Source organism: Macaca nemestrina, chromosome 13 (genome assembly GCF_043159975.1).
Source record: "Macaca nemestrina isolate mMacNem1 chromosome 13, mMacNem.hap1, whole genome shotgun sequence".
NCBI lineage: Eukaryota > Metazoa > Chordata > Mammalia > Primates > Cercopithecidae > Macaca > Macaca nemestrina.
The window spans coordinates 121,101,553-121,123,112 of record NC_092137.1 but is presented as its reverse complement, the minus strand read 5'-3'; the positions used below and the strand labels follow the sequence as shown (position 1 = coordinate 121,123,112).

The following is a 21,560-nucleotide window of genomic DNA, read 5'->3' as shown; positions in this document are numbered from 1 at the left end:
CACAGGAAATCTGGTGTCCCCGAGGGACACATCACAGGTTGTAAAAATAATGTGGCTTGTTCTACTGACCTTTGGTACAAAGCAGATAAAAGGTCAGATTCACAATCACGCCAAACAACATTCTGACTAAATCACTCCCACCTTCATGGGGATGGTTTTGATTTCATGATGTAACTAGCCTCCAACAGAACACTGACGTGCAGCATCTCCTAGCAAAGGCTGGCTTTAACACAGGGAAGACGCTGAGAAAAGCAAGTTGGAGCAGGCAAGATGAAACCAACCGATGCGCTGTGGCTACTGAGACTCGCCTCGTGTCTGTGTGGGCTCGACAGGGACCATGGAGGAGCTGAGAGTCTTAACATTGGAAAAGGGTCTACACACTTCTAGTTAAAAGAAAAAAATACAATTTAAATGTGTAGCCTTTACTACTGCACCTAACAGACTTGGCTAAGTCATTTCCAGTCTGTACCGAGGCTCCGTTTCCAGCAGCCCCAGCTGGTATTTCTACGTGGCACCCTGTGTCACTGTCACCTGTGGCTCCATTTCTCAGCGTCACACAGGTTGCTTTCCATCCAGCCTGGCCTTGGGGTATAGCTGTATCAGCTGGTAAACTGCTAAATCATTTCAATACCAGTGGGTAAACAGCGGTTTCTAGTACCCCCAGCCCCTGTGCCACAGCCCAAGGCATCCCACCTTGTCTCCAAGCCACTGTTTAGAAATGAAATGGCACAGGGGCACTGCATGCTGTGCTGCTGCTGGTGAGCTCCCACAGGTGGCCGTCAGGGCCCTCCCCCAGGCCGCCCCTGAGTCCCTGCTGTCTGCCCTCCGTGCCCCACTTCTCTCCTTCTCCGTCTGTCTTCCCCTCACCACACAACTTCCTTAGACTGAAGGCTGGTAGAGGTTGGCCAGTGTTAGAACACGCAGGGGTGAGTCGGACACAGACTGTTCCTGAGAATGGTGACTGTGACCAGAGGGGAGGCGGCACAGTGGGTGCCGTGTGCATCTGCGGTCAGCCTGACCTGGGGCCTCTGAGCCAGCACGGCCCAGCCGGGTTCCTCAAGTGTAACGGAGTAACCCAGCACGTCGAGTGTTAGCCAGGTACCTGACGCAGAGTCAGTACTCAATACATGGTAGCAATGACTGCTTTTTATGAGGCCTTTTAGGATAGTGGCAGGGGGAAAACGCGTACTGGATGAATCCAAATAGGCTTTCAAGTCGTTTTCGATCAAGGACCCTCCATGATTGCCACGGGAGCACACAGGACTCCATCAGACGCTGCAGGGAGTTCCAGCAATGAGAGAGCAAGCCCCATCTTAACCTGTCCGCTCCAGCAATGAGAGAGCAAACCCCATCTTAACCTGTCCACGCCACCGAGCAAGCCAAGGATAAGGGGGTTTACTCCGGTGTGAGAAAATCCTAACAAATACACCTTGTGTGTAAAAAACCACAAAACAAGTCAAGGCTTTTGAAAAAAGCATCATTTATTTCAAAGTACAACACAAAGTTGTATTTTTAAGAAATACACATTCAATCTTGTATCTCAAGACTTGGCTATGTGCATTTCAGTTCATCTTTAAAATAAGTTCAGGTATACAAATGTTACATACCTCAAGTACAAACAGCACAGAAAATGCATATGGTCTCAACTGAATGTTTTTACATTCATTCACTGTTCTTAAGTTGACTTACATTTCTGTAATCTGCTTTTAAACCAAGACAGCCTTACTTTAAAAAAATACTCTGTATTTTCAGCACAAAGTCCTCATACAGTTTTAAAATTAGATCTTGGCGCATAATATTGCGAAATTATTAAAAACCAAACTTGGTAATTTAACAAAATTGTCACATGCCAGGACTTCTGAATCAACTCAAATTATTTCCTTAGCTGTAATGTCAAATGTGTTCATACAGATAAATAAAGCATGGGGAAGACAGGTGGTCAAAACGCAGTTAACGGGAAAGGTCCTCAGATGTACAGGTCTTATTAGAGTTTGTGGCTCAGTCCAGACTTTTCTCTAAAAGCACAACAGCAAATCTCATGTTATCATAATTGCAAGAAAGATCTGAAAGAAGCGAGTGGTCTGAGCCTGCCCTGCTTGGGTCTGTTTTGCAAAGATGAGGAGGGTGGGGAGGGGGAGCTGCAGTAAGAGCCTTAAACAGATGTCTCAGAAACTGGCACATCATGATCTAGACGAGGGCCCACTATGTTTGTTTGTTTGTTTTTTGCCTAATTCTCGTGAGGAAAGTGCGAATTAGACCAAGGGTCCGAGCTTCTTCTTCCAATTGTGGGGCTCCATATCCGCCACGGGTTGTAGGTCTGTCCCAAGTCGTCAGCTGGGCTGGAGGCAGAGGGGGCGTGGGGAGCAGCGGAGTTTTCTGTGCCCATGAGGCCGATGCTTGCCAGCGTGTTTGCTGGAGTTGTGAAGGGAAGGGCGCTGCTAAGGTTGCTGGACCAAATGGAGTTGCTGAATGGAGTGGTGGACCACAGGCCGCTGGTGTTACCGAGGACCGACTGTGACAAAACAAAGTGTCCAGCACTGAGCCCGGCAGGCAGAGGGTCAAGTGGGTAAGGGGGTAGGGGTAAGGGGGTAAGGCTACAGAAAAGATGAGGCTGGGGCACGCGTTCCTCTCACTCTGCTCACTTTAGAACAAATGTTTTACACACATATTTATGAGCAGATGATTCTGATCTTTTTGAGACAGGGTCTTGCTCCATCACTCAGGCTGGAGTGCAGTGGTGTGATCATGGCTCACTGCAGCCTCAAACTCCTGGGCTCAAGCGATCTTCCCACCTCAGCCTCCCAAAGTGCTGGGATTACAGGCGTTAGCCACTGTGCCAGCTGGTTGTGATATTTTAAAAAAGACAGCCCGTGGACCAATCCAGCTCTGCCTACTTTTGTAAAGAGAGTTGTATGGGAACACAGCTGCACCCATCGGCCTGTGCACTCCCATGGCAGCGGTGAAGCACGGCCTTCAGAGCCTACAATAGTCACTATCTGACTCTATACAAAGTTTGCTGACTTCTCTTTTAAAGAGTGGTTCAGGTGGTTTTAAAACAGAAGGTTGAATAATTACACATGAAGACAAACTTTGGAATCTGTAAAGTTGAAATATCTATTATGAAACCTTGCATGTCTAATTTAGTTTTTCTGAGAATAAAGAGGCAAACGCAGTGGGGTCATATTTTTCTGTCATAATTTTGTGGAAGCCAGAACCACTAATTATTTTCCTTGGCAAGAATACTCTTTTGGTGCATGATCTTTGCAGGAGACTTCGGCCAAGAGGCAAACAAATGCGCTCTAGAAAATCTAAGCTAAGAGACAGGGGCTTCTCAGCAACGAAGTAAACGCAGTATCGAGCTTGCTCCTGGGAGCCCAGTGCCTGCACTGCACAGATCTAAAGGCTTCCCTCAGCCATCTGAACCTGCCACAGGCCTATGGCCACCCTTGGGGTCCATTTACAGGTGGGGAAGATGCAGAAAATGCCCTTGATCTATTAGGACGGACTCCAGAGACCAACCTCACAGCAGTTCCTAAAACTTCCTGCTTGTAATGGCTCTGAAGAACATCGATCGATCATTTTGACAGAATACGAAGACAAAGCAGTGAAGATAACAGAAGGACTAACCCACCCCTCTGATACTGCTATTGGTTGTTTATAACTGTGTCAGTGCCATCCATGTGACAGCAATGGCAGGTGGCGAGTGAGTGGGCCAGGGCCAGGCCTCAGCCCCAGCCCCAAGTACTCACTGTGGCTGTGTGGGTCGGGGAGCCGGAACTGGCTGGCCAGGAAGGACTGGGATCTGTCGCTGGCGAGTCCCAAAGGTATGAAGGGCCACTATTAAACTCGTTCCAGCTCCTCTGTGAGGCCTGATTGCACGATCGAGATAATCCGAGTTTGCTGAAAACTTCTGGAAATAAAGCAACAGTCGTCAAGTCCGTATTTGGTTTCGCCATGATCACCATGGCATGGGGCTTCACTCAACGGCATACCTCCCACCACTGCTCCTGGAGCCACCACACCCACTGCCCCAGCCCCACCACAGCCCAGCGGAAGCAGGGGCAGGGATGTCCTCCAGAACTTGAACGCACAGTGCACGAGCTGATGTGCCACTGATGACATCCAAATGCAAACATTCCCCACTCTCACATGATAGCTAATGCGAAGCTTCCATGGTGACCTCTGGTTCTGGACAGCAAGAAGAGGACCCCTGGCATGCTCAGGGCCCCATTTCAGATCGGAACCCTTCTGTGAAGCCCTTCAGTACCTGCCGTGGAACTCACACCAACTGGTGCACGCACCATGTCAAGCCCGGTCCTCTGCCCCTTTGGGCTGCTGGTGTGTGTGAGGGAGGAGGAGGGGAGGGGACCCTTCCCAGGGAGCTTCCTGCGGGGCCTCCTTCCACAGCGCTGCTGTGCCGTGTTCTTCAGCACACAAAACCACACCTCCTCTCCCTTCCTCTGTCCACAGGCTTATTAGTTACACATCTAGTGTTAAACACTCACCACCAGTTAGATTAAAAGAATTTCCAAAGGCGGAGAACGAATTGAGGGGAGTGAAGTCAGGGCTGCTTGGGTTGCTGACGGGACTCCACAAACCCGAGCTAAATGTTACAAGAGGAAAACGCAACACACAGAAATGTATGGTGGTTAGTGAAAACGGATCCATAGTGCACAGCTTCACAAACAGGAGACACTGCTTCAACTGGGGGTACTCATATTAAAAACGAAGACAAAAGGAGGAGCTGAACAATGGCTGCTTCCCACAAGGAATGAGCCGGAGGGAGCCTCCGAGCTCCGGATGCCCTACCACTAGCCCACAGCCCGGTTCAGGGCAAGTGTTTTGCAGAGAAACAGACATTTTTTTCCTTCTGTTTGCTTTTTGGTAATGGAGGGTTTATTTAAAAACTATTTCAGGCCGGGCGCGGTGGCTCAAGCCTGTAATCCCAGCACTTTGGGAGGCCGAGACGGGCGGATCACGAGGTCAGGAGATCGAGACCATCCTGGTGAACCCGTTGAAACCCCGTCTCTACTAAAAATACAAAAAACTAGCCGGGCTTGGTGGCGGGCGCCTGTAGTCCCAGCTACTCGGGCGGCTGAGCAGGCGGAGCTTGCAGTGAGCTGAGATCCGGCCACTGGACCCCAGCTTGGGCGACAGAGCGAGACTCCGTCTCAAAAACAAAAACAAAAACAAAAACAAAAAACCACAAACAAACAAAAAAAACCAATTTCAAATCTAGGACTCATTTCCTATTAGTGCAAAGTAGGTACATTGGGGCTCTATTGTGGCTTGTCAGGAAAAGTCAACCAAGGTGACTGCTGCATGGACAAGCCTGGCTCACAAAAGGGGCGTGGCCAATGATTTACCATAAACTGTCTAGTATTCGCTCCAAATTTCCCTCCTCCCAAGTAACTGTTGCTCTTCTGTTTTTAACGATCAGATCCCATCTCACCACAGGCCAGGAGACGGAGGAGAGTGAGAACAGGTTTAACATGCGTGCCTGCTGGGCTGAGACAGGCGTGGGTGCCCCTTTCTCTACCTGGACCCCCCCAGGGAAGGCACCACAGCCGGCTTTCTGCTTCCACCCAGCAGACATGATTTCTTAGAGGCACCTGACCACTTCTGACAAACGCCTCCTTGTCAATCAGGGGAAGGATGCCCTGAAACCCACTTATGGATAAAAGGTGCTAACCCAACTTGAGAAGCCTTCCGTCTTTCTAGCGGTTAGTGGTGGTCTACCGTACCTGTCAGAGCCATCGCTGTCAACAGGAGCGTGTGAAATGCCCAGGGTGCTGGAGAAACCTGTTTTGTTCGAAGAAACTTTAGCAAAGCCATTCCCACCTGTAACAATGGACGCTCAATCAATGGAAGGTACATCAGGGCAGAGGTCATTCCACCAGGCCTGGCGCCCGGCGTGGCAGGTCCCTGAAGCAAAGGCACTGACCTGGGCTCTTGTCGTAGCCGGCCGTGACTGCAGCAAAAGTGGGGTTGCCGTTCTTGCCCGGGAGTGAGGCTGCCTTTGTCAACTTGTGTTTGCTTCCATTTGGCTGCTTTATTTTAGGGTCACTTGAAAAAGAAGCAAAGAGAGAACTCATTCCTCAGCAGTGCCCTGCCTCGGAGAGGGTGTGGGGCTGGCAGGACTGAGCCCTGAGTGGGCTTCTCTGCAGCGGGGCAGCTCACAGAGCATCGCTCAGCCTCATGTCACATGCTCTGGGGCCTCAGACCGCTTAATCAGAGATAGAGGGCATTCTGGAGAAAGGTAAGAAAACGAAAGATCACCATGAAAGAGACCAGGGCGGGGATCAATTTAGGGACTGGCAGAAGCTTTGATCACACTTTTGTGAAGAACGCTACAGCCACCCGGCAGGAAATGCAGAGGGCAGGCACTGACACTGGGAAGGGCTGGGCCTCAGGGAGTCCCCTTCCCTGCCAGGACACGGCGAGGTGCTCCTGTGGCAAGGCCCCTAAGCGGGGTGGCTCCCCCAGCCTCGGCGGTTACTGCCTCTTGGGCAATGGGGGGCGAACCTGACCTCAGGCTGGCCGGTGATGCGGTGCACAGAAACCCATGCCACGGCGAGGCACACGGTGAGAGCGCCATCTGTGACTGTCAGGCTTGCGCTATACTGTGGCAGGCGGACACAAGCGAGGCTCTGTGCCTCGGAGAACAGCATGGTTCCTGCATCGTCTGTGTGGTCAGGAGGCTGCCGTCCCGGGTGTGCACATCCCCTACTGCAGCACCTCACCCAGCACAACAGTCTTGGACCAGATCCTGCCCTTCTAAGTCCTAAGCCAAATTGTCCAAAGGCCAAAATATTTTTTTTTTTTTTTTTGAGGCGGAGTCTCGCTCTGTCGCCCAGGCTGGAGTGCAGTGGCGTGATCTTGGCTCACTGCAAGCTCCGCCTCCCGGGTTCCCGCCATTCTCCTGCCTCAGCCTCCCGAGTAGCTGGGACTACAGGCGCCGCCACCACGCCCGGCTAATTTTTTTGTATTTTTAGTGGAGACGGGGTTTCATTGTTAGCCAGGATGGTCTCGATCTCCTGACCTCGTGATCCACCCGCCTCGGCCTCCCAAAGTGCTGGGATTACAGGCTTGAGCCACCGCGCCCGGCCCAAAGGCCAAAATATAAACCCATATTCCCAACTCACAGGAATCCCCTTTAGGTCTTCACGTAATGCTTAGTAAATGTTCACTGGCTCCTCAATGAAAATATCCCTCTAGTGAGTTAAACGGTGCATTTCTCGGTCCACGGGTGGGAAGAATGACTGGATTAGAATGGGAAACGGGTTACTGTTGGAGCTGGGCACCAGCACAGCAGCAGAAGAGGGGGTGGACCCCATGTAAAGGGGCCCACACAAGCCGGCAGTTGTCAGAAGTAACACCAGACGGTGGTCTCTGGCTGGTGTTACTACGTAAAGGGTGTGACACTGGGTTTCAGGCACGTTTCGAGCTGAGGACTGGAAAGGAAGCAGCAGGCCTACCTGCTGGAGCTGCTGTTGACGATGCTGCTGTAGCTGCCCCGGGCCACGAAGGGGCAGGGGGCGGCCGGGGGAGACGGGGAGGCAGGTGTCGGTGAGGTCTGGCGTTGTTTTAAGAAAATGTCTGCGTTGAGGGTTTGCAGAGAAAGTTTATAAAGACTATCGGTAGCTGGAAATTAAAAACGAAAGGGCTTGTTAGTGTCGTGTTTTGATAAGCAGTCTTCCAATCACTCTGAACGTTCTCTAGACGATGCAGAACTCAAGCTCTTCTACAAAGAAGAGAACAAATGAAAGCTCTTAGATGTGTTCTGTCTGTTTCACAGGTTTTAAAGGGAAAGCAGCCACATCTCTGCACTGGGGATCTGAGGGGAGCGAGAGCGTGCCCTGTCCCTGCTGTGCTGCTTGGCGACAATGTCTTCACTCCCCCACCTCAGGCATGGGGGAGGGTCTTCCACGGCCTCCAGGGGTGGAGCCCGCCTGGGGACCCGGAAAAGCCTCATGCCTACACGCAGGTTTACAGCTGCGGGAGGTGCAGCGTTCCAGGCTGAATCCCCCAGTTCAGTAAAGCCTCTCTGTTGGCATGATGGGAACGTGCAGCTCTGATCCCTATGCAGCTCCTGGTATACTCCCTCTGATCCCTATGCAGCTCCTAGTATATTCCTGTGTCCTTTAAGGTAATGTCTACACAGCTGTTTTAAAAATCTAAAACAGGCTGGGCACAGTGGCTTGGACCGGTAACCTCAGCATTTTGGGAGGCTAAGGTGGGAGGCCTGCTTCAGCCAGGAGTTTGAGGCTGCAGTGAGCTGTAATCACACCATTGCACTCCAGCCTGACCCCGCCTCTAAAATTAAAACAAAAAATTTCGATCATAAAATAACATTCTCAGTACATGGAAATATATATACCTTTTATCAGAAAAATGTATCATTTTGCACATCTATTGTGTGCAACGTGGTGCTGCTGTAGCTACTTCAAGAGGAAGAAGGTGAGGGGAGAGCTGTGAATTCCCGTCACCACAGGGCACAATCCCCAGTCCAGGCCTGCCCAGCTGGGCGTCCTCCCCCTGGCTCCCTGGCTGGCCCCTCCTGCCTTGTGAGATTTCTGCGTACCCTGAGTACCCCCCGCTCCACTTCTCCCGTCCCCTCGCTGCCACATTGCAACCGCTCTGCCTGCGGCCACTGCTTCCCTGGTCATACTCTCTAGCACAAGCTACTTCTCCCCCACCCCCAGGGCTCAGGGCTCAAGGCTCAAGGCTCAAGGCTCCCCAGGGCTTGGCTAGGTCAAGGCTCTAGCGTGGCCCTACCGAGTAAAGCAGCCTTCCCTTGGAAGCCCGTGCTCTCCACTCCCCACTCCCCCATCCTCAGGGCCGCCTGCTACCTTCTCTCTCACCTTCCCCAGTGCTGCCGGTGCTGGTGCCAGACTCCCACCTGCCCACTCTCACCCCTTGATGACGTGGGCCCCTCCTCGCTGGCTCTGTGGATCTGCTGGCCTGATGCCCACACTCAGGACGTGTCTCACACTGCTCTCCTGTATGAGCCCTGCTCGAATCTCCATGTCCCCCTCACGCTTCTCTGAGGCCTCCCATCTGACACCACGTCTACACTGTCAGCTTGCTATCTGCACAACTGTCCTGACCCTTCTCTAGCCACCTTCTCTGGCCTCCCTCCGCCCCGCAGCGACTCATCCCCTCGGGCAGTGCCCACACTTGGAGCCGCTGTGCTCCGTTGTGTGCGCTGGATCCTCCCAGGTGCCTGTCCTGGGGAAAGGTGTGGGCAGCTCCTGTGGATGGAATATGTTTCACAGGGCCCAGTGCTGCAGATGCTCCCAAGACTGTGATGATGAAATGAAACAGGAAAAGCCCCTACGGAACAGTGCTTGAGGCAGGAGTGAGGGGGAGACTCAGAACAGCACGGGGGGTGCAATTAGAGAATGTTTTGATTCAAATATTATTAAAATTTTCCTTTGTGTCTTCTGATTTGCCTTTTATTAACCCTTTGTATTTTTTGCCTTTGTAAATCATGAAATTATTCAAGGAGAATTTTCTCTGCAACTCATATGGTACAGGGCACCATGCTAAGGGGTGCTACTTGGGATGGAGCGATCTTTACACAGAGGCTGCACAACTCCACCAGTAACTACTGCCACGTGCCGGCTGCACAGTCTTGGGTGGGACCAACGCTTTCACCCCAAGGAACTGCACTAAGCTTGGCACTGCTGACAGCACTCGCAGAACTTCAGGTCTGAGCAAGACGAAACACCAAGGGAGGCGAAGGGAGGAAAGGGGATGAGAAAGCGGGGGCAGAGCAGGAAGGTAAAAGTGATGGGGAGCATGTGGGACCGACTCTCCTGGGTTTCCTGCACCCATATTCTCTATCGAGTGGAGCTCTGCTGGAACATTTTAGTAAAGCTGGCAGAGCAGAGAGGTCACAGGGCTTGGAACCAGTGTAAGGGATTGCTGGGCTAGAAAAACAAAAGGACTGCACAGACGTGGGCTGAGGAGATAAGCTCTGCATCTCTCCCCACTGCACACTGGGAGCTCTGCCCCGAGGCACCATGCTCAGATGCACCAGCTGGCCTCTGCAGAAGAGCCAGGCAGGAAACTGAGGCCTGCGGCACCGGGCTCTTCACAGTTCCTCCTCCAGAGGGCTGGCCTGCCATTTCCCACATCCCCCCCGAGGGGTGGCACCAGAATCTCCTGCCTAGGGTCAGGTCCTGTCATCCTTTCCCATCCACAGAGGGAGTGATGCCAACACGTGGCTCAGGTGCCACCGGCTGGGGATGCTGCCCGCCAGCTTGTGGCCGTGTCTGGCTGTCGCCCGCTCTCCCGGCAGCATGATGCCTGTGTTGTTACGTCACCAGCACAGCTCATGTCGCCTCACTGGGCCTCAGAACGCCCCTGTGAAACTGGCTCCAGGGGCTGTGTTCTGTTGCTGAAAGGGGCATCTGTTTAATGGGGAACTGCCTAAATCGTGGAGTGTGAAGCCGAGGGCCAATGGCCAGCAGAAACCTCAGGGGGCTCCAGGAAGCAGAAGCATCCCGCCTGGACACACGGACCACCCACGGGCTTCTTCAAGATTTGCTGAGTGAAGGATTTAGGATTGTATCTCACCCCAGGCAAAAAGTAGTAGTAAAAGGTGCCACAAAGTCTCATGGCAAATAGGGCTACAGGATGTATCTCAGACAGCATCCTTTCCAGGATGTATCTACACATCCTGGTGAGAGCATGGACGCCCCAGCCGAGCCTCCAGGCTCTCTGCCCTCATTCGGCCCAGTGAGCCTGTCCTTGGTCTAACCCTTTCACCTTCAATGACCCAACTGTTGCTCAAACCTGACTGCATCTCTGGTCTTCCTCACTCGCCCTCTGGCACACTCCAACACAGTGGTGAGCGCGGACCGGTCAGTCCTAAGGCCAGGACCTCTCTTGGTCCCAAATCCCTGCTGTCAGCCCCTCCCTTTGCTGGTCTCTCTTGTCCCCTATTTCAGGTCAAGTGTCTACAGGGTGAGGACTTCTATTTTGGTTGACTGTGCCTACTGTCTTGATTTACTGCAGGCCGAACTGCAGAAACAAGGTCAAGAAGGTAGTAGGAAAAATAATGAAACCTTGTGTAGGGTGCTTATATAAAAAGACATGGGTGAAGTTGAGAGGAAATGGAATTTTTACAAAAACAATTACACTATAAATGAGGAATTCGTCAGGTAAAGGACTGCTGAGTCAATGCTTTTATAAGGCAAACAATTCTTTAGAAGATTAACCACTCCAAACAGACCATTCCATTTTGCACACTGGGCAGTGGTGTGCTAGAATACCAGCTCCCTGAAAAAAAAAAAGCCGATGTGAATTGTTGAATGATTCCCCTGATGTAAATAATCTTACCAGGACTGATTTCAACCTACAGCAGTTTAGTCACTGATTAGGCTAGTTAACAACGGGCTCTTAGCTGGCAAAGCGCTGCCAATGGGTATTTTAAAGCAGCATGCCCCTGAAGAGTTCCACGCCCAGAGTGGGGAGGACTGCGGGTAAGTGGAGCCCTGTGGTTTCTCAGCCACTGTACTTACAGCTGCCGGGTTTGTGAACTGGAACAGAATCCCACTCCGGTGGCGGCGAGTCTTTTTCACCCTCTGAGCTACTGGTGTTGCCTAATTCTTGACTATTCGGGAGGAATTTTGCTAGGGCAGGTGGTCTGTTATCCACTAACTTACTTGTACCTGCACAAAAATCAGAAAAGAACATGGTTAATGGAGGATAATTCCTTTCTTTCAGGTCTACTTCAGTGAACCTTCTAATGAGGACAAGAACGCAGCCTTAGCCTTGCATGACTAATAACTACTGACTGCGTACTGATAATGCACAACAACTGTTAACACTACGAAAAGATCTGTCAGACATGATCACAGAGAACAAAATGACAATACCTCTTGTTTTCTGGGCATTTCGTGATTTGGATCCACTTGTCATTGCAGTTGGAAGAGGAATCTTGCTTGGGAGATTTCTACGTTGCTTACTTTCCAAAGGGGGAGTATACGGTAGTTCTAATGAACTGAAAGACAAACATGGATGGAAAATACAAATGTATTCCTTTGTCTTGGAGGACGGAAGTCATTAAGATTGTAATTCTTCTACAATACAACCGCATGCAGGAAGCTAATGTAGCTTCCTGGGGAGTTATCTACCCTTGGTCCTCACTCAGCACCGGCTGCGTGCCCAACTCTGTCGCTAAGACTGCCCAGCAGTCAGTCAGCACTTGCAGACTGAACCTTTGCTATTCCGAGTGCTGACAATGAACTGAGGTCCATTATTTAGTAACACGTACTGGGAGGGAGGATCTGTCTCAGATAAGGCACAGAAAGAAAACCCTTAGCACCAACTTGCTGCTCAGTGCTGGAAGTGCGGTCATTCTGCCCGTGAGTGAGTCCCTCCCAGCATCTAGACTCCCACCACTGAGATTCCTGAACACGAAGACTGTGAAAGGTCTCAGATCTGCAACATCAGAGGCTCCACTATTCAAAACTGAACACATTTTCCTCATAGAAAATTATGAGGTGACCCAGAGCTATGTTCCTAGTTACTGCAGGGCATGGGCTGGGATGAACTTTCTTCCTTATTCTTGAGCTCAGGGTTAATCTTAGGCAAAAAATTTAAATATTCTTTTTATTGATTTATTTAGAGTGACATGCTTTCTGAAAGATTTTGAGGTAAGCCTAAAATAATAAGCATGTATAAATAGGACAATTAATTGACTCTCAACTTCCTGTCAGCCACACGCAATAGGAAGTGTGATGAGCGATCTTAAATTTCCAAAGCTCAGTGAGACAGACAGGAAAACCTGCCGGGACAGCAGCTGGAAAGAATGAATCTCAGAGAAAAGAACTGGGTAGCCGGCCCACGGAAGACAGCATGGTGAGTGGAGTACCTGTATGGGCTACAAAGGCATTCTTTATGAAGCCGCATCTCTAATGCCCGCCAAGACCATGTCCGGGACTGGGAGGACCTCCGGAAGGAGCTCAGCTAATGTGGTCCAAGAAGGACCTTTTCCAGCAAAGGCTGAGATGCAGCTCAGAGAGCCCAGTGGCTCCTTTGGAGAAATCTTCCAAGAATCCTCAGGGATCTCCACGGAGCTCCTGGTGACAGCTGTCAGTTCAGGGCTGAGCTGACAGCTAGCTTTTCATCACAAATTTGCAAAGTCTACACAGACGGTATAAAATGGATGCATCTCCAGCATTTCCCACATTTCAGCATGCTTCCTGCCCCCACCCCTCAGGTGTGTGATACCACTGAGGCCTCCCGGCCCCATCCTCCAAGTTCTTCATGCACCATGTTGCCTTCTGTCCTCCCGAACCACAGGATACAGTGTGAGAAGGGTTCCAACTTTCCAGATCTAACGGCGCCACAACACCCTCGCTCCCCAACATCCTCAGTGTCAAGTGTCAGCTCATAAATGAACAAATACATTTAAGAAGGCTGTTTACAAACATTTTATAAGGTGGTAGGGTGAAAGGACATTTTCTTTTCACTCTTTTGTTGCTCTGTATTTCACATTTTCCATAGTAAGTAGGTATTATATCTGGAATTAGTAACAGTAAACCAAAAAGCCAAGGGTTTCCATTAGCCCAAATAAGTAGAATTTTAGGTAGGATAACAAACTGAAGTGAAAAATCCACTGTTTATGGACCAGATGATGAATGCTACAGTATTATAAAATCTTTTGTATCTCTTCCACTTCTAACCGACAGGGTTATTTAAAAACCCCATCTTCTAAAAATAACCCCAAAGGCTCCCATAGTAGACACCAGCCCTCTGGTGGTGGAGGTGGTGTGGGTGTGATTTATTTTTAAGTGTGTGTGGGTATCTATACAAAACTAAATTCTGTGCCCCTGTAAAAGTAACTGGTTTTTAAGAAGAAAGGTGCCAGACTTCTGTTATTTTTGCTGATTCATACTTTCCTAAATTAAGCCAGATGATCTCTATCAAGAAACCTTTTTTAAGGTTTCTGAATAAAATGGATAATGGCCAACTTAATTGAAGCAATTCTTTTTATTTTTTTGAGACAGAGTCTCACACTGTCACCCAGGCTGGAGTGCAGTGGCGCCATCTTGGTTCACTGCAACCTCTGCCTCCCAGGCTCAAGTGATTCTCCTGCCTCAGCCTCCTGAGTAGCTGGAATTACAGGTGTGTGCCCCCATGCTTGGTTAATGTTTGTATTTTTAACAGAGATGGGGTTTCACCATGTTGACGAGGCTGGTCTCGAAGTCCTGACCTCAGGTGATCTGCCCTCCTTGGCCTCCCGAAGTGCTGGGATTACAGTGGGATTACAGGCGTGAGCCACCGTGCCCAGACTCAAGTGATTCTTTTTAAAAAGGAAAACAGAAAGGTGGTTCAGATGCCAGGATTTATTTATTTATTGACAGGGTCTCACTCTGTTGCCCAGGCTAGAGTGCAGTGGCGCAATCACGACTCTCTGCAGTCTCTTAACTCCTGGGCTCAAGCAATCCTCCTGCCTCAACCTCCCTAGTAGTTGGGTCTACAGGTGTGTGCCATCATACCTGGCTAATTTAAAAGAAAACATTTTTGTAAGATGAGGTCTTGCTATACTGTCCAGGCTGGTCTTGAACGCCTGGGCTCAAGCAATCCTCCTGCCTTGACCTCCCAAAGTGCTGGGATTATAGGTGTGAGCTACCACACCTGGCCTATTTTTATAATACATTTTCCCCCATTTTTTAAATAATAATGTTTTTCTTTTTCTTAATATTCTGAGATTTCGTATTTTTATTTTTGCTTTTCACAACGTTACACCTGACTGGGGCCTGGCCTATTTTTATTCCTGTAATACACAGTACACACCTCTGTCTGGGGAGGAGAGCAGCAGACCTGAGGACACAGCTCGGGACGTGACCGGCCGTGGAGGCAGGGTTTTCCCAGTGCTGACAGGTCTGGGGCTGGCGTGCGCAGTGTGGTGTTCACGGCCCCTGGCCCTGAGTTGAGCATGTTATTTAAGCAGATTTTTAGAGATAATATGATTAGTTTATCTACTTAACTTCTTTTGCTTATTTTAGATTATTACATTTATGTAAACATATACTGTTGATAAACAAATAGAAAAACAAAAGGATCAGTGAATACTCAGGATCCTAAACCAGGGATGCCCTGGGTCCTTCCTGGTTCTACGGAAACCTTCAGTGCCTGAGATCTGATTCCCATTCCCTGGCATCTCTGACATAGACTTCAGTCTTCTGGAGGTCTGCAGGCCCGTTTCTGTGTTGCCACAGCTGGAAAACATGGTGAGATCAGACTGCTGCTGCAGCCCCACACTCCCATTTCCTAGAAATGATTTTTTTGAGGTCAGCTCTTGGGAGTGTGGATGGATGGGAGTGAGCCGTTCCTTTGGCTTTATCACCTCTTATAAAGCTTCCAAAAGAAAGTGATGATATATGCCTTTTTAATGACATAGCTTATGAAAAGATGTGTACCTGTCCTTCAGATATGTGGGATCATATATTAACACACTAAAAGGTGACAGGAATTTCAGGAGTCACTAAAGCTAGGACTGGCCGTGATTCTACCTGAGGGACAGTGTTTGACATTTACTATCAGAATGCAGTGGAGTCAGAGAATAGCTCTGTTCAGAAAGTCAACCTTCTCTGGTTATTAAAAAAACCAGTCTTTATCTGATTAAATGACTGATGAACTAATACATTCTGACTCTCAATACTTTCATCCCCGAGTTCAGAAAAACGAGAGATCAGTGAGTTTAAAGAGATTAGATAAGGGAGGTTAGAAGACAGGTTGCATACAGATTTCTTCAGTTACAAAAGACAGTTTCAAGTACACGGCTTGAATTGTGTTCTGGTGATGATTTATCTTTTTTATTTTTGAGACGGAGTCTCGCTCTTTCACTCAGGCTGGAGTGCGGTGGCGCGATCTCGGCTCACTGCAAGCTCCGCCTTCCGGGTTCACGCCATTCTCCTGCCTCAGCCTCCCAAGTAGCTGGGACTACAGGCGTCGCCACCACGCCTGGCTAATTTTTTTGTATTTTTAGTAGAGACGGCGTTTCACCATGTTAGCCAGGATGGTCTCAATTTCCTGACCTTGTGATCCGCCCGCCTCGGCCTCCCACAGTACTGGGATTACAGGCGGGAGCCACCGTGCCCAGTCGATTTATCTTTTAACTACATATTGAGAGAGCATGGGTTATTGCCATAACTGCCCTTTGACTGGGCGGTTCAGGACTGACCAACCTACGCTTTTTGGTTTACCAGAGAACTAAAAACCCTTGCAAAGGTAGTGACACTCAAGCAATGTCTCTGACTAACTTTCCAAATGCAAATTTGCTAATGGTCAACTTGTAAAAAAAAATCAGAATACAACAGAAGTCAGTGGAACAGGAATGGGGGTTAGGATTAGTGTGTTCTATCTGCTTCACAATACTGAGCTCAGGCATTAGGGCTAATCAACAGGGCCAATTTGGTGACAGTCACCTATGGAATGGTATCTCTAAGGTAATTCTTAGAAGCCCTGATTTTAAAATTTATCATCATAGGAATTATTGCATGTCTACCTCACAAGATTTGTGCAAATGTAAAAATGAGGATTTTCATTATTTGGACTTATTAGCCTCATTTACTTTAAAATATCTGATCACTCACCTAAGCCTGTAAAAGGCCTAGAAGAAGAATCTCTAGCCAGTAGCCCAGTGTTATTCCTGTCCTGGGGTACCAGAATATTGGTGTCTCAGGTGGGTTTCTCTCAGGAGAGATCCAAGTATGTGAACCTCCTCTGCAGAAGAGGTGATCTCCTCTTCTTTCTCCCCTCAAATGATCAACCACCTGACACCATTCTGCTAGACGTTCCTTCTACCTGGGCCAGACTGCTCTCAAACTGTGGGACCTGGTCACTTGAACTAACAATTTCCACAGAAGAGTCAATTTTAGGTACAAATACTTCATTACTAATCACCACCATATACTGTATTATTTCATAAATTCAGGAACAAGGTTACATTTTACTGCAGTAACCACTAATTTCTTACTAGCTTTTGCGTTCTACAGCATAGGACTAGCCCTGCCTGAAGCCGTAAAATCTAAGGACAGAGTCTAGGTCAGTGGTGCTTTTGCAAAACTCAAGTACGTTTCCCAGGATGAGAGTAACAACAGACCTTCCACAGATCTAAGGTTCACACTTCCGATGACAGACAAGCCATGTCTTCCTTTTAAATTCACACCTAATTTATTCGACTTCCTCTATCACTTCCCACTGATCACAACCCACAAGCAGGCAGATAGCAGCTCCCACGCTGATGACGGTTCCATACGATGAACCAGGAAAGTTATTATTGACGCACCAACACTAAAATTAATGAGGTAGACGCTGAGCCAAGGTTAAATGAAAATGTGAAGTAACTTCAGTTAAAACCCAACAGTTCAACTCACTCATCTCCCTGGGGAAACAGCCTGCACGAGCCCTCCCCGTGGGGGCCACTGAATCCCGTCCCATGGGGAGGAACTGGAATTATTTAATGGTAGAACTGTCTGACTGCTGACATCTGCCCTGAACCACTTTTACGGAAGAATAAACTTTTCCAAGTTTCATGGCGCAGAACTCTAGATCCCAACTGGCTTAACAATTCAACAGACCCAGAACTCTTTTGGAGGAAAGTCATGCTTGTGCCTGTGGTTCAATCTTCAAGGCCATCTTTGTGCAGAAGTAAAATGGATCTCAGCCTGGGGCTGAATCACCCACAGAAATTTTCCGTCTACATTTTTATAACAGATTGTGAGCTCTGCCCTCTGCACGTCTGACTTGAGAAGCATATGGCTGTTCCCAGTCAACAAGAGTACATGTCAGGTGACAGAAAAATCCCAAGAGGAATGTGATGCCGCACCTGGATTTTGCTATAAACCCCCCTAAAAGCCAAGCAGCTGACCAAATCAAAACAGCACCTGGCGTTGGCCAGCAACTTCTTTATAGACCTTATTTCTCTGTACTTTTATTTCTCTCACCTGGGTTTCACATCTGTTGGGATTTCTTTCTTAATTAAGAGTTTTTTGCTTTTTTGCTTCACTTGAGACATTTCACTTTCTTGTTTTTCAGGCATGGCTTGTTTTCCCTTTTGCTTTTCTGTATCCTGTAAAAAATGGACACTTAATTGCTGAGAAGGATTAATAAAATGACTGAAATTAGTTCCATTTTAAGATACAGACACAAAATCAAAGATGTAAAAATATACAAATCATATATGTAAAAACAAACCCCTTTCTTCAAATCTGTCTTCATTATGGTTCTGTCAATTTTTCGGCCTTCTTTAATTTGTCTCGGCCGGTGCGGCGGCTCATGCCTGTAATCCCAGCACTCTGGGAGGCCAAGGCAGGTGGATTGCCTGAGCTCAGGAGTTCAAGACCAGTCTGGGGAACATGGTGAAACCCTGTCTCTTCTAAAAATCCAAAAAATTAGCTGGGCATGGTGGCGCATGCCTGTAATCCCAGCTACTCGGGAGGCTGAGGCATGAGAATCACTTGAACTGGAGAGGCGGGGCTTGCAGTGAGCCAAGATCATGCCACTGAATTCCAGCCTGGGCAACAGAGCGAGACTCCATCTCAAAGTAAAATTTGTCTCGACTATGTTTTGGTGAGTTGGAGTTATAAAGACCATCATTTTAATTTACACTCATATCCTGACTGGAGGTGATGGTGGCAGTGGCAGTAGCAAACTGGTAGCTTCTTTTCAAGCACTGGGGAGTAAAACATGTATTTCCCTAAAAGAAAAGTTCAGTAGAGACTGCAGTATAAAGTCAAGCACTCCAGCCATGCACCCCATCCTGAGCACAAACTGTCAGGACAAGAGAGCAGTGCCGGCAGCACACAGGGGCCACGCTCGCCTGCCTGCGACTGCGGCAGGGTTCCGACTGGTTTAATGCTAACAGCTGCTCCTTCAATGGGAGGGGCTATTCGTCCACTTCATCCACACACATTTACAGGTCACCCACTTGGTGCCAGGCCATGGGATTACCAAGAGGGCCCAGTTTCTCCTCCTAAGGATGGTGAAGTCTAGCGGGAGGGAGACACATGATGGACGCCAGCAGGGACCTCTGCTGTGGAAATGTTACTGGCCATTGCAGCAGCACCGAAGGGCCGTCCTGCCCACTCGAATGTGGAATCTGGACTGGGTGGCCACACTCAAGATGCATCTTAAAGCCGTGCTACCCAGCACAGCCAGGACCAGGAAAGTACAGAACCTGCCCCATGTGTTTCTGTGGCAATCTGACATCGTTGCAGCATCCGAGTGTGAGATCAGTGGACCTGTCTCCCGAACAGGGTATACATCTACTCATGTATTGTGTGTGTGGTTTTTTTTTTTTTTTTTGGAGACAAAGTACTCATTCTGTCGCCCCTGGGCTCAAGCGATCCTCTCACCTCAGCCTCCTGAGTAGCTAGGACTACAGGTACATGCCACCACGCCCAGCTAATTCTTGTATTTTCTGGAGAAATGGGTTTCACCATGTTGCCCAGGCTGCACTCAGGTGCTGCTGAACCCGCCTGGGGAGCTGCATGTGGAGTGGGCTGTGTACTAAGAGCAACCTGGTTCTCCGCCCCAGACAATCTGTGAAACTGTTCACGGGAGCACTGGTGGGGACCGACGGGGAAGCACGGACTCAGCAAAGGGGGACGGCGATGGCTGTGCAGGGGAGCTATAAGCATGTGGTGAATTAGCGTCTACCCAAGAGCTTTACAATTTATGATTATGAAGACAGCTTGGATTTTAGTAGGTCACACCCGGTGACTCCATTTAACTGTCAAGAGTAAATAGCCAGAGCTAGGGCTGAAACAGCTCCCTGGCTCACACATCGTTTGAAACCATTTTGAGTTACTCATGAAGTCGCTGAATACTTGGCCCATCGGGTATTTTGTAAACCGTGAGCTTTTCGAGGACTAGGGATGTGGCCTTTTGTCCACTGTTGCTGCCTGTGCACCCAGCACGTGGCCTGGCACGTGGGTGCTCAATTGCTGTGTGTTGACTGAATGAGTAGAACAGAATTGGAAAAGACGTGCAAGAGAAAATGACCTATCCAAGTTGGGATTTAGTTGAGAAGAAAATACACATTAACGGACAGACTGAGATCAGTCGCAGAGAAATAAAAGCAGCCTCTATGCAGATTGCCGAGCAGGAGGAATGACAACGCGCTGGAGGGCAGGAGGAATGACAACGCGCTGGAGGGCAGGAGGAATGACAACGCGCTGGAGGTGACAGGGTAGTAACCAGACAAGCATGTCTCACGGAGGATGTCAGTTCTGAGCTGCACAAATAGCATGGAAGGAGCTGGGGACACAGGAGGGAATGAACAACAGGGAGCTAAGAATGACACCAATGGCTGAGCACAAAGCACTGGCCGCTGGGGGCCACTGGAGAGGGGCCGCAGTGGGGTGAGCAGGAAGAGGCCGGCAGGTGGGAAGGGAGGTGGCAGAAAGGTGTGCAGAAAGCCTGGCCTGAAAATGCCTTCCCAGCTCTGATGCACAGGGTTTCAACTGCTGGGATTTTACTCAAAGTTCAGCACAGGGCTTTCTGCTTCTCTGAAGTCATTTGTTAAAGCGCTAGAAACCACAGAGCTCCAGCACTAGCTCGGAGTTGGGCTGAGGGTAGACAGAGGACCTTGGTAACGGTAAGGGAACGCAAAGGGGAAGGCGGCTGACTTGAAAGTAAGTCACATATAAATTTCATTTTAAACATTAATGCATGTGAACAAAACATTGATGCTGGAAATCTGTAAGAAGTCATTCCTCGGTCACTAGACTAAAACTAAAAAAGAAAGTCTGTTCTACAACATTAAAGGCTATATTAGGATCAGTTTAGATTTGAAATCTATTGATCTAAAAATAAAAGTGCCAGAGGGGGATGATTACCGTTTCTTGCACACCCCACACTACTCACAGCAGTAATCTGACCCCGTCACTAAGGCCCACTGGACCCGACACTTCGCACTGCTCTTCCTGCTGTGGTAACAGCCCCGGGAGCCGAGGCCTCCCGCGGGCAAGGCAACTTCTTGGCGTGCTGATGTATCCTGGGCTGGGCTCCTTGTCCCCGGGGGCCATTAAAGCCTGGGGTCTTTCCTGGGGCCACGCTCCCTCCAGGGCAGTCACCACTCTACTGCTTGGGAGTGAGCTGCCACCAAAACCCCGCTTCCAGCAGGTGCCAGGAGCAACATGACAGGAAAACACAACCTAATTAAAATGGTAGCGTTCCTTCTCATTCTTCTGATCCTTAAAATCTGAAAGAAGTTTCATGAGCTAGAACAGTTACTACTCCAGACAGTCCCTAGCTTTCAGGCAGTGTTTCCAGTTTCTAACCGTCTTACTTTATTAACATGCTTCCAACTGTTCCTCCCCGGAGGACGTGGAGCCATTCATCCCCAGAGCTGTGAATGCTGTCTGCAGGGGAGTGACTCTGGAGGCATGGCCGGCACACGAACCACTCCTCAGTGGGTGTTCATGCTAGATTTAAACATTACTTTTGTACCAAAACCAGAACCTAGGAGATGGAAGGTCTTGTGCGCTGCAGGAGACCTCTCTTTCTCCCTCGTGTTTTGTTTTGTGAGATCA

At 49.2% G+C, this 21,560-nt stretch overlaps 1 protein-coding gene across 3 annotated transcripts in view; it reads right to left on the bottom strand.

The window, feature by feature from the left end:
* Window positions 1–1,460: 1,460 nt before the first annotated feature.
* LOC105490059 (transmembrane protein 131) overlaps window positions 1,461–21,560 on the bottom strand; it is a 271,947-nt gene continuing 251,847 nt past the window's right edge. The window contains exons 33-41 of one of the 3 annotated variants that reach the window (XM_011755316.3): window positions 17,970–18,094; window positions 11,889–12,013; window positions 11,532–11,681; window positions 7,479–7,644; window positions 5,945–6,066; window positions 5,745–5,841; window positions 4,506–4,603; window positions 3,750–3,910; window positions 1,461–2,512 (exon numbers count right to left, since the gene is read on the bottom strand). In XM_011755316.3, coding sequence (XP_011753618.1) covers window positions 2,228–2,512; window positions 3,750–3,910; window positions 4,506–4,603; window positions 5,745–5,841; window positions 5,945–6,066; window positions 7,479–7,644; window positions 11,532–11,681; window positions 11,889–12,013; window positions 17,970–18,094 — 1,329 coding nt within the window. In that variant the 3' untranslated portion in view covers window positions 1,461–2,227. The remainder of the gene's footprint in view (window positions 2,513–3,749; window positions 3,911–4,505; window positions 4,604–5,744; window positions 5,842–5,944; window positions 6,067–7,478; window positions 7,645–11,531; window positions 11,682–11,888; window positions 12,014–17,969; window positions 18,095–21,560) is intronic. The other 2 variants (XM_011755317.3, XM_071077307.1) reach the window with 2 other exon arrangements.